The 16,904-nt window shown below is 51.9% G+C and overlaps 1 protein-coding gene across 1 annotated transcript; it reads right to left on the bottom strand.

Moving 5' to 3' along the window:
- Positions 1-5,179: 5,179 nt before the first annotated feature.
- Positions 5,180-16,559, bottom strand: SLC5A5 (solute carrier family 5 member 5). The gene is made up of 15 exons (XM_068534733.1): positions 16,203-16,559; positions 15,258-15,323; positions 14,829-14,880; positions 14,579-14,646; positions 13,506-13,660; positions 12,931-13,071; positions 12,721-12,850; positions 11,784-11,872; positions 10,951-11,063; positions 10,806-10,876; positions 10,237-10,323; positions 9,978-10,171; positions 7,331-7,455; positions 6,464-6,579; positions 5,180-5,344 (listed from the first exon to the last, which is right to left on the bottom strand). Exons 1-15 carry the CDS (start codon positions 16,557-16,559, stop codon positions 5,180-5,182), a joined length of 1,929 nt encoding a protein of 642 aa, XP_068390834.1.
- Between the last annotated feature and the right edge of the window lie 345 nt (positions 16,560-16,904).

The raw sequence follows: 16,904 nt of genomic DNA on the forward strand, positions 1-16,904 counted from the left end.
TCTTTTCTTCATGAGTCTGGCTAAAGTTCTATTGATTTTGCTTATATTTTCAAAACCAAGCTCTTAATTTCATTGATCTTTTCTATTGCTTTTTGGTCTCTGTTTCATTTATTTCTGCTCTGATCTTTACAATTTCTTTCCTTCTTCTAACTTCGGGTTTTGTTTGTTCTTCTTTTTCTAGTTCCTTTACATGTAAAGTTAGGTTGTTTATTTGACTTTTTCTTGTTTCCTGAGATAGACTTTTATCTCTATAAACTCCCCTCTTAGAACTGCTTTTCCTGCATCCCGTAGATTTTGGATCATTGTGTTTTCATTTTTATTTGTCAGGTATTTTAAAATTTCTTCTTTGATTTCCTCAGTGACCCATTGGTTGTTTAGTAACATATTGTTTAGCCTCCATGTGTTTGTGGTTTTTTGCAGTTCTTTTTTTTTCTTGTAGTTGCTTTCTAGTCTCACAGTGTTGTGGTCAGAAAAGATGCTTGACATGATTTCAGTTTTCTTAAATTTACTGGGACTTGTTTTGTGGCCTAACATGTAATCTATCCTGGAGAATTTTCCATGCACACTTGGAAAAAATGTGTATTCTGCTGCTTTTGTATGGAATGTTCCATATATATATATATGGAGTCCTAGTGTGTGACACACATTTGATCTAGTGTGTCATTTAAGGCCAGTGTTTCCTTATTAATTTTCTATCTGGATAACCTGTCCAGTGATGTAAGTGGGGTGTTAAAATCCCCTACTATTATTATGTTACTGCCAATTTCTCTCTTTATGTCTGTTAATATTTGGTGGGAATGTAAAACAGTATTTTAAAAATTAAATAGTATTTAAAACAGGAATGTAAAACAATATTTAAAAAATTAAACCAAATTACCGTATGATCCAGTTTTCCACTTCTGGGTATAATCCCAAAAGAATTGAAAGCAAACATAGAACAGATATTTTGACATCAATAGTCACAGCAGTATCATTCACAATAGCCAAAAGGTGGAAACAATCCAAAAGTCTATTGATGGATGAATGGATAAACAAATGTGGTATATACATACAGTGGAATATTAGTCAGCCTCTAAATGGAAGGAAATTCTGACAGCTGCTTCAGCATGAATGAACTTTGAAGACATTATGCTAAATGAAATAAGCCAGACACAAAAAGACAAATAATGTATGATTCACTTATATGAGCTCCATAGAATAGTCAAATTCATAGACAAAGAAAATAGAATGGTGAGGAAATTCCCTGGTGGTCCAGTGGTTAGAACTCCAAGCTTCCACTGCAGGGGGCCCGGGATTGATCCCTGGTTGGGGAACTAAGATCCTGCAAGCTTCATGCCACCGCCAAAAAATAAGATAGAATGATGGCTACCAGGGGCTGGTGGGAGAGGAGAATTGGGAATTAGTATTTATGGGTATAGAATTTCAGTGTCAGATGAGTAAAAAGTTCTGGAGATGGATGGTGGTGATTGTACAACAAGGTGAATGTACTTAATGCCACTGAACTATACACTTAAAAATGGGGGCTTCCCTGGTGGCGCAGTGGTCGAGAATCTGCCTGCCAGTGCAGGGGACATGGGTTCGAGTCCTCGTCTGGGAAGATCCCACATGCCGCGGAGCAACTAGGCCCGTGAGCCACGACTACTGAGCCTGCGCGTCTGGAGCCTGTGCTCCGCAACAAGAGAGGCCGCGATAGTGAGAGGCCCGCGCACCGTGATGAAGAGTGGCCCCTGCTTGCCGCAACTAGAGAAAGCCCTCGCACAGAAACAAAGACCCAACACAGCCAAAAACAAATAAATTAATTTTAAAAAATGGTTAAAATCATGACTTTTATTTTATGTAATTTTTGCCACAAAGAGGAAAAGAAAAAATTATAATTTTTCGGAAATCAAAACTACAATTCTGATCTTTCAAAGGCAGTATTAAGCAACTAAAGAGGCAAGACACAATTTGGGAGAAAATATTGGCAATGCTTATAACCAATGAAGAACTTGTATCCAGAATACAAAAATAATTCTTGCAACAATAAGAAAATAAAGAACCCAATTAAGAATTGGGCAATAAAAAAAAAAAAAAAGAATTGGGCAAAAGGTTTGAATGACACTTGGTCAAAACTATATGGATAGATAACAAGCATGTGAAAAGATGTTCAAAATCTTCAGTCATCAGAGAAATATAAATCAATACCACATTGAGATACTACCCCACACACACTAGAATGGCCAAAATTAAAAGGATGGACCATGTAAGTTCTGTCAAGGATGTTGAGCAGTTGGAACTCATATATTGTTTGTGACAATGTAAAATGAGTCAGCTACTTTGGAAAACAGTTTGACAATTTCTAAAATAAACATACACCTACCATTGGATCCAGCCATTTCATTCCTAAGAATTGACCCAAGAGAAATGAAAGTTCACACAAAAACATGTACACTAATGTTTTTAGCAACTTTATTTGTAATAGCCCAAAGCTGGAAATAACATGAATGTTAGCGAATGGATGAACAGACGGTGGTCCATCCATATAGTGGAGTACTACTCAGCAATAGTAAGTGATGAACTACCGATACACACGACAACATGGCTGGATCTCTAAAACAGCAGCCAGACCAGCTTGTTCTGCCTGCACTGGGAAGCCTCAGCCCTGCTCCCTGCCCCACCCCCAAATGTGCTTTGAGGAAGGACCATCAACCAGCCGAAAGTCTGGTTCCCACCTTACTCAGTCATTGATTTAAAATTTGTGATGGTCATTTTTTTTTTTTTTTTTTTTGGCTGTGTTGGGTCTTCGTTGCTGTGCGAGGGCTTTCTCTAGTTGCGGCGAGCGGGGGGCCACTCTTCATCACGGTGTACGGGCCTCTCACCGTCACGGCCTCTCTTGTTGCGGAGCACAAGCTCCAGACGCGCAGGCTCAGTAGTTGTGGCTCACGGGCCTAGTTGCTCCACGGCATGTGGGATCTTCCCAGACCAGGGCTCGAACCCGTGTCCCCGGCATTGGCCGGCAGATTGTCAACCACTGTGCCACCAGGGAAGTCCTGTGATGGTCATTTTTAAGTCCAAATCTAAAGGTCTCCATAAAACACCTGCACAGAGGGCCAAGTCTCTGAGTGGTCAAGAGAGGCCAGATCAGGAGGGGTATATTCATTTCCTGAGGCTGCCACAGCTTAACACAATAGAAATTAATTTTCTCGCAGTACTGGAGGCCCGAAGTTCGAAATCAAGATGTTGGCAGGGCCGTGTTTCCTCTGAAGGCCCTAGGATAGAATCCCTCCCCTGCCTCACTTCCAGCTTCTGGTGACTCCAGCAATCCTTGGCATCCCTTGGCTTGTAGGTACATTACTCATCTCTGCCTCTTTGTTCACATGGTTTTCTCCCTGTGTGTCTGTGTCTTTTCTCCTCTTGTAATAAGGACACAGTCATTAGATTCAGGGCCCATTCTAATCAGTATGACCTAATTTTTATTTTTAATTAATTTGTTTATTTTTGGCTGCATTGGGTCTTCGTTGCTGCACGCAGGCTTTCTCTAGTTGTGGCAAGCGGGGGCTACTCTTCGTTGTGGTGCGTGGGCTTCTCATTGCGGTGGCTTCTCTTTGTTATGGAGCACAGGCTCTAGGCGTGCAGGCTTCAGTAGTTGTGGCACGTGGGCTCAGTAGTTGCGGCTCACGGGCTCTAGAGCGCAGGCTCAGTAGTTGTGGTGCACAGGCCTAGTTGCTCCGCGGCATGTGGGATCTTCCTGGACCAGGGATTGAACCTGTGTCCCCTGCACTGGCAGGCGGATTCTCAACCACTGCGCCACCAGGGAAGTCCCAGTATGGCCTAATCTTAACTTGACCAAGCACACCTGCCAAGACCCTATTTTCAAAGAAGCTTACATTCTGAGTTTCCAGGTAGACGTGAATTTTGGGGCTACCCTACTGAACCTAGTATAAGGGCCCCAACTGCCAGGTGAGCAGGGGACGCTTCCCTGGAGGCCATGGGAGCCATGGCAGTTGTGGGCAGAGGTGGGTACAGCCAGCTCTCAGGGTCACAGAAACCCCAAGGGCTGGTGCAGGGACAGTGTACAAAGGGCAGTGAGGAGGGGATGCTTTGGGAGGGAGTCAGGAGGGGAGAGAAGCTGTGTGTCTGGGAAGGCAGTGTAATGCACCCTAGCGTGGGAGTGATCACCTTGCTCTGATGCTTTAAATACTCAGGTTTATTCATCACAGGCTCGGGGATAGTGATAAAGAGATTTGCACTCAGATCTGACTGAGGAGATCTAGGGTGACAGCCAGAATGATTTTTCAGAGAAGACAGAACATCAAGAGTCCATTTACTTGATGTGCATGGATGAAGTCTCCAACCAAGGGTCAGACGCGTCTCTGGTACGTGAGCTCGCCTGTATACCAGCAACACATCGTCAACAGAGCCTCAGCATCACGCAGCACCCAGGTCTGTCCCTGCCCTGACCCAACTCACTGTGCGACCTCAGGCAACCTCGCTGAGCCTCAGTTTCTTCCTCTGTAAAGTGGGCTCATGGTCCTTAATGGTTGAGATGGGTAAAGTGTCCAGGCACAGAAGGAAGGCTGAAAACATTATTCCTCTTTTCTCCTCCCCTCCTCCCCACAAGAACAGAGGCCATGTGACGTCTGTCCCGCCAAAGGGAGGAAAACAGGGAAGGGATGAAGGAGGGAGAGCTGGTGTCCAACTCTCGATGAGTCTCTGGTTTGTTCTGTGACCTCGGCCAAGTCAATGCCCCTTTCCAGGCCTTGGTTTCCCTACCTGTGAAGTGGGCACAAGGGGTTGGGCCTGAGGACCTCCAAAATCATTGCTAAGGTTCAGATACTTCCCAGGGAAGAACTGGGGTCTTTCTCAGACCCCAGTGTTGGGCCTGGGGATTTCCCATGTTGTCCAGAGGGGACTCCAACATCTTTCTCTTGTAGGTAGAGAAATATCTGGCCTTGTTTTGGGGGAGTGGGCAGGGGTGCAGCATCTAAGACTTGTTTTGGGGGTCCAGCTGGAAGGAGGAAGCAGGATAAAATGACTTTCTGGAGGTGGGGCTTCACCTCTTCCCATAGGGCAGGGACGTGCAGTCCCAAGCTTATTTCCATATGATGTGGCCTAGCCAACAGGAGCCCAAGACCATCGGCTCATGGCCTGGGATTGGCTCCCCTGGGGTTCCATCCCAGGCGGTCAGTCCCTGACTGTCTCAGAGGTCTGTCTCTCGCAGGTCAAGACCTTTGTCATGTTCACTGCCTGGGGTCCTGGAGCCAGCTCCATTCATCTCCTTCTGACCCAGGAAGAGCTGATGGTCCTCGTCAGTGGGCAGGAAGTCAGGAGGCCTCTTGGCTCCTGGGGGCAATTCTTCAGCACCCTGGGGGAAGGAGAGAAGAAAGACCCTGTCATAAAGACCACTTCTGCTGTGTCAGCTCAGATATCCTCCAGTTGGGGACAGAGGGCCTGGGAGGACAGAACCTGGGCAGAGTTGCACAATATCCCCTTGCCCAGTGCATAGGTCAGTCCTGTCCCTTCTGCCTCCAAAACCTCCATCCACTTCTCTCCCCCACGCCCGTGTCACCTACAGTCCAGGCCATCAGTGCTTCCATGGATGCCTGCCCACCTCCTCTCTCTGACTCTGCCTTATTGTTCTTCAAGAAAATAAATATTTTCCCACAGCAGCTGGAGGGAGCTTTAAAACACTTAAGCCAAATCCCCTCCCTCCCCAGCTCTCACCGTTGAGTCTGCTCTGGCCTCAGACCCTTTGCACCTGCTGTGCCCTCCACCAAGAATGTCCTTCCCTCAGATTTCCCTGTGGCTGTCTCCTTCTCATTCTGGACTCTATTAATGTCACCTCTTCCAAGAGGCCATCCCCATCATAGTATTCTGCTTTATTTTCTTCCTACTCTTCACCACCTGCTTAGATCCTATTCCTTTCTTGGTTTAGCTTTCTTCTGCTCCTGCCAGTACGGGTCTGGGTACACAGCAAGTGCTTAATAAACAAGGGAATGAAACAGGGAATCCAAAGCAAGAGCAGGCCTGGATCAGACCCCCCAGGGACAGTGTTTCTTAAACTCAGGACATTCCAATAGCAACCACACGGCTTTGGCCAAGGTTGGTCTACTCCCTGTGGTGTTTCTTATGTAAGATTTTTCCTAAGTTGACTCACTTTTGAATTAAGCAATTTTATTCTCAGGAGACACTTTATATCAACACCAAAAGACAAACAAGTTTCACTTGCCATAGATTGGAAGTAATTGTAAAAACAGATACAATGAAAATGAATTCTGCTCAGTGCTTGTTAAAGGGGGTAATAGAAAGTGTTGAAGACACATTAGCTCCCAACTGAGTCTTTCCACTGGAGGTAAGGAGAAGTTGAGAAAGACAAAGATGGTGACTCACCCTGTCACTTCCCTGAGTTATGGCCACACACAGAGCACCCGAAGCCACTTCACTGCCCCTCCCCCAACTCCGGGAGCACAGCCCTGAGACTGACCTTCATCAAGCTGTCATCCAGGGTGGCCACTTCTTCCTTAGGGGCCACAGATGCTGTCTGCCGTGTGAGGTCCCACCACAGCAGACCAGGACCCAGGGCACTGCGCTTGGTGGGGCCTGAGGGGGCAGAGAGAAAATGGAATTATTTAGCGAGGGGTGGGGGGCGGGGACTGGAGACCAGGCCCTGGGGAGGGGAAGGGAGAGCTCTGATGGTTTCCAATCCGAGATCCGATAGTGACCCACTGGGGACACTAGCAAGCCTCTGCCCCTCTCTGGGCTTCAGTTTTCTCATCTATACAGTGAGGGGTTGTAATAGAACAACAGTGGATGGCCAGGAGCGTCCAGCCCATGGTCCATTCACTCCTATGTCCCTATCGTCTAGAATATTGCCCAACAGAGAAAGACTCAATAAAGGCCTGGTGAATGTAAAGTCTGAGACTCAGGAAGCGAGAACAGGTCCTATTATCTCTATTGATTTCTTTTGATCTCTTTCCACTTCTCCATGAGCTTCAGAATTCCTGGAGGAGCGCAGAGTTGCTAAGGCCTTGATGAGAAGATATATCAGCACCAGGGACAGCGTCTCGTGGCCCTACCCGACTTCCTCTAGCAAAGACTTAATTCTGGGGGGCGAAGAGGGAATAGAGAGGTGGATAGGGGATGCCTCTGTTTCTGCCTTTGCAAAATAGGACAAGTCCCACGAGGTGGAGGGTTGTCCTGAAGGTGACGCAGCACAAAGGGTGTAGATGCGGCTAGCACGCAGTGGCCACTTGGCTGGCAGAAGGATCCTTCCTTCCCTCCCTGTCTGGTGGGTCCTAGAGGCAGAGGGATGGTCAGGATGACCTCTAAGGATGCCACACGCCCTCCTTACCTGTCAGGCAGCTGACGAGGGCTCCACATAGCACGGTGCTCAGTGTGCCCAGGGCACCATAATAGAGATAGGAAATGGCGTAGAAGCTGTCAGCCAAGGTGTGTTGATCAGGGTCCATTTCGAGGCTGGGGGAGGGAGAGATGAGCTTGAGTCTAAAATCCACTCCCAGTCCATTTGCTTCTTCCTGTCTCCACTCCCACGACCCAGCCCAGTCCTCCATTATCGCTCATCTGGACATGTGCCAGTTCTCCTTCCCTGCTGCTATCCCACCAGCACCCTCAGGCATTCTGTACACACAAGCAGAGGGAGCGTTACTAAAATGTAACTCAGGGCTTCCCTGGTGGCGCAGTGGTTGAGAATCTGCCTGCCAATGCAGGGGACACGGGTTCGAGCCCTGGTCTGGGAAGATCCCACGTGCCGCGGAGCAACTGGGCCCGTGAGCCACAATTACTGAGCCTGCGCCTCTGGAGCCTGTGCTCCGCAGCGAGAGAGGCCGCGATAGTGAGAGGCCCGCGCACCGCGATGAAGAGTGGCCCCCGCTCGCCGCAACTAGAGAAAGCCCTCGCGCAGAGACGAAGACCCAACGCAGCCATAAAAACAAAAAAACAAAAAAACAAAAAAACAGTAACTTAAGCCTCATTAAAAAAAAAAAAATGTAACTCAGATCACCTCCTGCTACTGCTCATCACCCTGCATGGACCCCTATTGCCCTCAGAATCAAACCAAATTAAGCTCTAAGAAGGAAACAGCTGTGAATCTTTAGGACCTTGGATTTGGCAATAGTTTCTTAGATATGATAGCAAAAGCACAAGCAACCAAAGAAAACACAGAGGGAATTCCCTGGCGGTCCAGTGGTTAGGACTCCTTGCTTTCACTGCTGAGGGTGGGGCGGGGGGTTCAATCCCTGGTCAGGGAACTAAGATCCTAAAAACCACGTAGCACAGCCAAACAAAACAAAACAAAGAAAACATAGATAAACTGGACTTCATCAAAATGGAAAACTTTTGTGTATCAAAGGATACTGTCAATAGAATGAAAGACAACCCAGAATGAGAGAAAATAGTTGCACATCATACATCTCATAAGGATCTAATATCCAGAATTATAAAGATATAAAGAGTATATAAATTACAACTCAACAATGAAAAGACAAATGGCCCAGTTTAAAAATGAGCAAGGGATCTGAGTAGACATTTCTCCAAAGAAGATATAAATATGGCCAGTAAGCACATGAAAAGATGGTCAACATCATTAGTCATTAGGGAAACACAAATCAAAACCACAATGACATATCACTTCATACCCAGTAGGTTGGCTAGAATTTTTAAAAGGGGAAAATAACAAGTATTGGAGAGGATGTGGAGAAATTGGAACACTCATACATTGCTGGTGGGAATGTAAAATGATGTAGTCACTGTGGAAAACAGTCTGGTGGTTCCTCAAAAAGTTAAACATAGAATTACCATATGATCCAGCAATTCCACTCCTAGGTATATATCAAGAGAAATGAAAACATATGTCTACACCAATACTTGTACACAAATAGCATAGCAGCACTGTTCACAAGCACTAAATGTCCATCAGCTGATATATAACTGATTCACTTTGTTATAAAGCAGAAACTAACACACCATTGTAAAGCAATTATACTCCAATAAAGATGTTAAAAAAAAAGGATAAATAAAATTGATCCACCCATACAGTGAAATATTACTCAGCCATAAAAGGAATGAAGCACTGATACACACTACAGTGTGGATGAACCTTAAAAACACCACGCTGAGTGAAGGAAGCCAGAGACAACAGGCCATATAGTGTACAATTTCATTCATATGAAATGTCCAGAATAGGCAAATCCATAGCGACAGAAACTGGATTAGTGGTTGCCAGGGGCTAGAGGGAGGTGGAAATGCGGAGTGACTGCTAAAGTGTACAGAGTTTTATTTTGTGGTCTATTTTTGTTTTGCTTGTTTTTGTTTTTGAGGTAATGAAAATGTTCTTCAGTTAGTGGTGATGATTGTATAACCAGGAGAATATACTAAAAACCACTTTTAAACGGCTAATTTTATGGTCTGTAAATGATATCTCAATTTGGAAAGAAAAGAATCAGATTCCTCTGGCTGGACCTCATCTCCTATCCTTACTCCTCCCATTAAATCCACCCCAACCTCACCATAGTTGGAATGCACTAAACTGAACCCTGGGGGACTTCCCTGGTGATGCAGTGGTTAAGGATCCGCCTGCCAATGCAGGGGACACGGGTTCGATCCCTGGTCCAGGAAGATCCCACATGCCCCGGAGCAACTAAGCCCGCGTGCCACAACTGCTGAAGCCCACACGCCTAGAGCCCATGCTCTGCAGCAAGAGAAGCCACCGCGACGAGAAGCCCGTGCACCGCAACGAAGAGTAGCCCCTGCTCGCCACAACTAGAGAAAGCCTCTGCGCAGCAACGAAGACCCAACGCAGCCAAAAAAAAAAAAAAAAAAGATTAAACTGAACCCTGGTCTCAGAGCCTTTGCACTTTCTTTCCCCTCTGCTGGGAATGCCCTTCCCTCACTTCTTCCTGCTCCCCGCTCCTCCTCTCAATTGGGATTCAGCTGAAGGATCCCTCCCTGGCCACACCTCCCGCTCAGACCTGCTCGCTCACCTGGAGGCCCTGCTGGAGGCGTTGGCAGCGAGAAGCGGGTCTAGGAGGCCAGAGGCGTTGGCCGAGGGCACAGCACAGCCGGCGGCCGATGAAGGCAGGACCCCCATGGACTGTGCGCTAGGCGGGTACAGAGTGGCACCCACGGCCACCCACAGCGACAGCGCCAAGCCCACCGCCAGCCCGGACAGGACGCCCTGATGGGGGACCCAGTGTCAGTGGAGGGTACTCCCAGCCCCTCACCTCGCTCGCCCCCACTCACCAGCGTATTGCAGGCGGGGAGGAACATTCCCAGGATGAAGGCTCCTAGGAGGGGGCCGCTGATGACTCCCATGATGGTGAAGGAGCCCTGGGAGAGTGGGTGGGGGTGAGACTGAGAGCAGAGCTCTCCTACCTTTCCTGTCCTCAGTTTACCCGCTGGGAAAGGAAGACCTGGGGAATTCTACTGTGGACCTTGAGACTCCTCTGTGCCCTAAAGGGGAGGGGACTCCCCAAAGGGGAGGGGACTCCTTGTGCCTGCCTCTCTCCCAAAGATGCTGATTCTCTCTCTTGACAAACTTGGTTCCACCTCCAGGCCAGGAGGAGGCCCTTCTTGCCCCCAGACCACCACTCCCCCTCCTAGCTGTGTCGTGTCCCCCCCCCCACCCCCCCCACCCCCGCCACCCCCCCGCCCCACTTCTGGCCAGGTGGCTGCAGGAAGTATCCTGCCTGTGGCATCAGTCAGAACTCAGTTCTGCCGCTGACATGTATAACCTTCTCGGAGCCTCATTTCAACGTGGATGTTGCCTCACTTCTTGGGGAGATTAGGGCAGGGTGGGGAGCGGGGCTCACCTCGAGAACGCCGCCCCCCAGCAGGGAGGACAGAGCTGCCACAGTGAGACAGGCCGAGCCGTAGATGAGCGCTGTAGTGGATGGGGACGGCACTGTCAGCGGGGAGAGGCTGCCCTGGCCCCCCACCCAGGTCCCCCCAACTCACACAGCCCCTTGGAGATGATAACAAGTCTCCGGGGGGTCAGACTCGGCAGCCGAGGTTTGATGAGGTCCTCCACAGTGACGGCAGCCATGGCATTGATGCTGGTGGATGCAGTGCTGGCGGGTACAAGGGAGGGAGGAGGGGTGTCCTCAGGCCACATCAAGGGATTGGCCACACCCCCCCTGGGGCCTACCTGCTAGGGGAGGCCCCCAGCTGCCCACACTATCTGGCCTGCCAGGACCCCCAGCCAGCCCAGGGGCAGAGGCAGGAGCAACAGAATTCCTCAGGAGTGGAGATGCCCACATCCCCACACTACCCCATAGACCTGAGACACCCTCGCAGGAGCAAGGACACCCATGACCAAGGACACAAATGACACAGGTTCTCATTACAGAGCAATAATGGGGTGCAGAGAACAGTCACATGGAACTCTGGTCACAGCAGGAGCAGGCCAGAAGCTGCGGAAGATTTGAAACCACCAGAGTGTAAGGCCCCTGAGGGCAAGAATGGGGGACCGCTTGGCCATGGCTGTGCCCCAGTATTTAGAACAGCAGTACCTGCCACATAGATGCTTAACAAACATTTGTTTGGGGGATGGAGGACAGAAAGAAGGGAAAGGAGTCTCGTGTGGCCCTGCCGGGCAATAAGAAGGTAAAGACTCCGGAGCTGGGGTCCTTATGCCCAGGGTGTGCCCTTTGACAGAGCCCACCTGATGGGGACTGAGCAGTAAATGACGGACATGCCCAGAACATTCCATCCCACAGGGGAGTGGCTGGTACAGACAAGGAGGACCCACGGGCTCAGATGTGGCCAAGTGAGCAAGCTGAGCCACTCACCTGAGGGTGCCACTGTAGGCACAGGCCAGAAAGAGCCCAGGGACTCCAGGCAGGTCCTCGAAGATGTCCAGCACCATCAGGGGCATGTACTGGGGGGAATCAGGGGTCAACCTCCAGGACAGCAGCACCCCAAGGGCAGGGGCTTCTGTCTGTCCTTACACTGCACGTCCCCAGCACCCTGTACAGACCAGGCTCACAGTGGGCACTTAGCGTGTGTGTGTTTGTTGATTGACTTTGTGATACCATGCAAAGAGCCCTGGGACCTGAGTGAGGCAAGGTCCTGTGTCATCCCCACTTTACTGATGGAGCCAGTGAGACCAAAGAGGTACACGCCTTGCTTGAGGTTACACGGTCAGACAGTCCAGGATCTGACCCCAGAGGAGGATCTGATGGGATGGTCTTGCAGCCTCTGCCAGCTCTGAACCTCAGGGTCAGAGATCCCGCCAGGGTGTGCAGGTCTAGGTCTTGGCCCTGGTGCTGCCCCTGACTTGCCTGTGGACCTCAGGCAATTGCTCTACCCGCGACCTCCTGCCTCAGTTTCCTCATCTGTAAGTCAAGGGCCATGGCAACCTTGGCCTCATCACGTGTTGAAAGATTTGATGGGAAATTAACTGCTTGTGAAGGGAACAGCATGAGGCACAGAATAGACACTTGGGACATGAGAGAGGGTCATTATGGTTAATGTCATCATTTCATGATGGACCATGGTCCCATCTCCTCCTTGATAGCCTTCAGGGAGTCTGAAATGCCCCTCCCATACTCCCTCCCATGGCTTCCCATCACCTCCCAGATCCTCCTGTGAGCTGAGCTCTTTCCTGCCTCTGGACTTTTGCACAGGCTGTCTCTACTTTTCCACTCTCACCCGCAGAGACTCATCCAGAGGTTCACAGTGGGGGTGGGTAGATAGAAGTGGCCTAGGAGCCTGGACCAGACTCACCTGGTCTGGGGCAGAGATACGCCCTGCCAGGAGAGGGTCACAGTCAAGGTAGAACGTGAACATGATGATACCACAGGCAGCAGCACTGGACACGATCAGGAACAGGCCCAGTTGGTTGATGAGCACGGCCCTGGGGGGAGAGGTGGTCTCAGAAGGGGAGGGGAGCAGCACGTCCCCGAGGTATCCGCTTTGCCTCTCCCAAATACTCACAGCTTGGCCTGTTTCTCCGTGCGACAGGCCATGTAGCGCTGCACCTGTGCTTGGTTCACACCATACATTGAGAGCCACACCAATGTGCCACCGACAACAAAAGTCCAGAATGTGTAGCGGCTCCTTGGGTCCAGGTCAAAGCTGGATGAGGGCAGGGCAAGTCAGCCATGTGGGGATGCCACACTGACTTCACCTTCCCAAAGTGCCCCAGATAGCCATTCTGGACCTTATGGGCCTTAAAGGGATATTTGGGGTAGGTTCTGAAGTGTGAATAGGAGTTTGAATCATCCATGTATGCATTCAGAAAACATTTTTTCTATGTTCAGCTGGGAGCTCAGAGAGCCTGCAGTCCCCAGTCTGGGCTAGGGGGTGGGGTGGTGCAGAAGACTGGGCCAGATGGAGGGATGGGGGCTATGGGAGTACAGAGAGGGGGAGCCAGGGTTCTGTCCGTGGGGAGTCTGGAGGGGGGGAGCAAGGAGGGCTTCCTGGAGCAGGAGGCATTGGTTGGCTTCTCCCAGGGCAGACAGATGTCAGCTCCATCGTTTGGCAGCATCCCCCTTTATGTTTTCACTTACTCCATCAGGTTGATCCTGGAGTGGTTCTTGGCAAGCTCAAGTACTTGCCCAGGTCCACCCACGAGCATAGTTCCGCGAGCCAGGACAACCCAGAAACCACTCAGCATCACTAAGACCTGAAACACGTCGGTCCAGATCACAGCCTTCATGCCGCCCTGCAAGATGTGACAGAGAGGGAGACAGGGTGTCAGACGGGAATCTGTCTGGGGCCTACAGGACAGGGCAGAGGTAGGAGGGAGGAGTCAGGTGGCGGACCTGGCTGGGGCCAACCTGGCCTGGCCTCCAGCAGTGGCTGAGACCAATACCCCTCTCTGCCTCGGTTTCCTTATCTGTAAAATGGGGGTAATAACAGTACCTTCCTCAGGGTATCATTGTGAGGACTAAATTAGTTAATACAAGAAAAATATTTGGAAGAGCATCTGGCACATACAAGTGTTCAGTGAGTGATGGCTGCCACCATTATTATCATTATTACTACTACTGTTATTATTAGCTGTTGTTTTTACCCATCCAGCCTTCATGTCTTTGGCATGTTCTTCATGTTTTTGTCTTGGCAGCCCCTGGATTTTCCTTTGGAGAAGCCCCTTCCCCCCCACTCAGGTCATTTGGGTGAAGCTAACCCTGCTCCCAGCTCCAGGAATAGCCAATCAGAACATCCTAGCTACCCAAACATCTGTGAATGGCTCATCCTTCACAGAATACCGGAGCCAGCCAAACAGAGCCCTTCTGGGACTTCAGCCAGCCCATCCTGAAACTGGAACTCACTTGCTGCTGGAAGGAAGCCAAAAGGGGTGGAAGCCTGGAGCTAATGAGGTCCCTAGCGATGGGAGAGGGACCCAGAGGACTCTGTTGTAGCCCCTGGATCCAGCCATGCCTGAAGCTAGATTGTCCTTGGACTTTCAGCAATAAACTTTTCAAATCACCTTTCATAATAAAGATGAGGAAGTAGGCCCAACTGGGACACAGGCTTCCTCCGGAGGAAGGGAAGGTAGGGAGTGGATGGGTCTGCCCACAGTCTCTCCCACTCAGTGGACATGGAGCCCCACGTCGGGTGGGGGTAGGGGGACATTCACCACAGTAGTGTAGAAGGTGCAGATGACTCCGGTAGACAGGAGCGATGCCCAGATGTCCAGCCCTGTCACTGCAAGGAGACCCTCCCATTAGGCCGCTGTGCAGGGTGTAAACTTGGCCTCCACTGTCTTGGGCCCTCTTCTCTCCAGGAGGATACTTCCCTCCCAAGTCTCTCCTAGGGCTGCCCCTTCCTTCCCCTGGTCCAGTCTCTAAGCTTTTGTCCCCTCCCCGTCACCCTCCCCCGAGTCAAACCTTGGTTCAGGATGAGCGCGGGGGCGTAGATCACGATGCCAGTGTACAGCATCTGCAGGTAGAGGGCAGGGGCAGGTGAGTAGGGGCGGGGGGATTGGGGGGCTCCTGGGTGAAGAAGGCATTAGGAGAGAGGGGGAGAACGGTGGTTGGGGTACGTGACTGGGGGCAGATGGGCAGGGCCATGTAGGGTCGCGGCGGGCTCGGGTAGCGCATATGCGAGAGGCCTGTGGGCCAAACTTGTATTATAGATGGAGCCTCTTGGGGGCGGGGCCAGAAGGATTGTGGGCGGGGCCTAGGCAAGGCTCTGCGGGGTGGGGGCGGGACCCACGGGGCGGGGTCGTGAGGGAAGGGAGAGGGCTGTGGGCGGGACCGACCAAGATTTGACCCGAGCTGGACCCTGGGGGCGAGGGCGGGGCCGAGGCCACTCACTGTAGCCACCAGGTACTGCAGTGTCCCGCAGAGCCGCACAGCGCGGCTGAAGCGCAGCTCCAGATACTGCAAGGAGGAGCCGAGGGCTCATGGTCACTTGGACAGGCCCTACCCAGGGGCCCGAAGCGTCTGGGTTCCTTCACTGGCCCTCTTGGCTTCTGCCCGCCCTCGGGAGGGCAACTGCGCCTTCCGCACTCTTGCCCACGGGGGCTCCCGCCAGGAGCACACACTCCGACCTATCCGCACACACTTGCACACACGCGCCATCCCCGCGCCTGTGCACATGGCGTGTGCCCAGGAGGACTGAGCCATCAAGTGTGTACACATCAGCCCCACCCACTCCCACTCATGTCTGATTGTCCCCCGGGGCTGCCGCCTCTCTGAGTCAACTTTGGCAAGATACAGACAGTGCCTGTAGCTGGCTGCCTACCGTACACTGGTCAAGATTTTAATCACTTTGCCTACTGCCCTGGAGGGAGGTCCTGTAATTAGCCCAGTTTGACGTTTGGGAAACACGAGCAGAGAGGCAACCCCTTGCCGAAGGTAGGAGGAAGCGGAGATGTCGGATTTCGAATCCGGAGCCCGCCGCCCGGCGAGCACTCGGGTGTACGCAAGCTCAGGCATGTGGGTTGCAAGTGTGTGCCTGTTCGCACGTGAGTGCGCCCCTGGCCGAGCCTGGCCACGCCCTGACCGGGTTTCCACCAGAGAGAATCCGGACGCCGGCTCCTCTTCCTCCTTCCTGCCCCTGGCCCCAGTGCCTGGGGCTTCTTCCCAGAACCCTCGCCACCTGTCCGCCCGGGGGCCCCCACATTAAAGCACTAAGGAGCCCGCCTGCGGCCCCCTGCGGCCCCCTGCACAGCAGTTCAAAGCCTCAGGATCTCCCCCGCCGCGACCCTGCGTTCCCAGCCAGGCAGGTCCTGACGCTGCCGGGCCTCTGCCTGGTACCTGGTAGGTGCTGGTGAGGCCCAGGCGGTAGAAGACCGGCAGGAAGAGCAGGGCAGTGAGCAGAGAGTTGAGCAGCTGTCCCAGGCACATCCAGAGGAACTTGAGGCCGTAGCGGTAGGCCTCGGCCGGCACGCCCAGCACCTGTACCGCCGACATGAAGCTGGCGGCCAGCGAGAGGCCAACGGGCAGGGCAGTCAGGCGCCGGCCCCCGGTGAAGAAATCCTCGGCGCTGCGCTGTCCGCCCCGGGCTAGCCCGACCCATAGCCCGATGCCGGTGGACACCAGCAGCATGAGAGCGAAGACCCCGTAGTCCCAAGCTCCGAACGTGGCCTGCGCCCCTGCCTCGACGGCGGCCATGAGGTGTGGGTGAGGGGACCAGGCGTGTCCTCCGCCCTTCCAGCCACCCCGCGTGTCTCGGCTAAGGGAAGTTGGCAGTGGCAGAGGAGGCAGGACTGCGCAGAGGTGGGAGGATGCTCGGCCTCGGCAGCTGCACGGCAAGCCTGTCCCCTTTGGTCCCCCGCGGGGCCGGGGCTCCCTGGGCAAGGAATCTGTGGCTCCTTGCTGCGGTCGCCTGTCTCCCTGTCCCTCCTCTTCGTCTTCGTGTCTGTCTCCACCGTCTGTCTGTCCACCTGGCCTCCCACTCGGTCCGATTGCCCGGTGCAGCTGTGCGTCCACCACCCACACGTCTGTCCCTCTCCCTGG

Source organism: Eschrichtius robustus, chromosome 2 (genome assembly GCF_028021215.1).
Source record: "Eschrichtius robustus isolate mEscRob2 chromosome 2, mEscRob2.pri, whole genome shotgun sequence".
Classification (NCBI taxonomy): Eukaryota; Metazoa; Chordata; class Mammalia; order Artiodactyla; family Eschrichtiidae; genus Eschrichtius; species Eschrichtius robustus.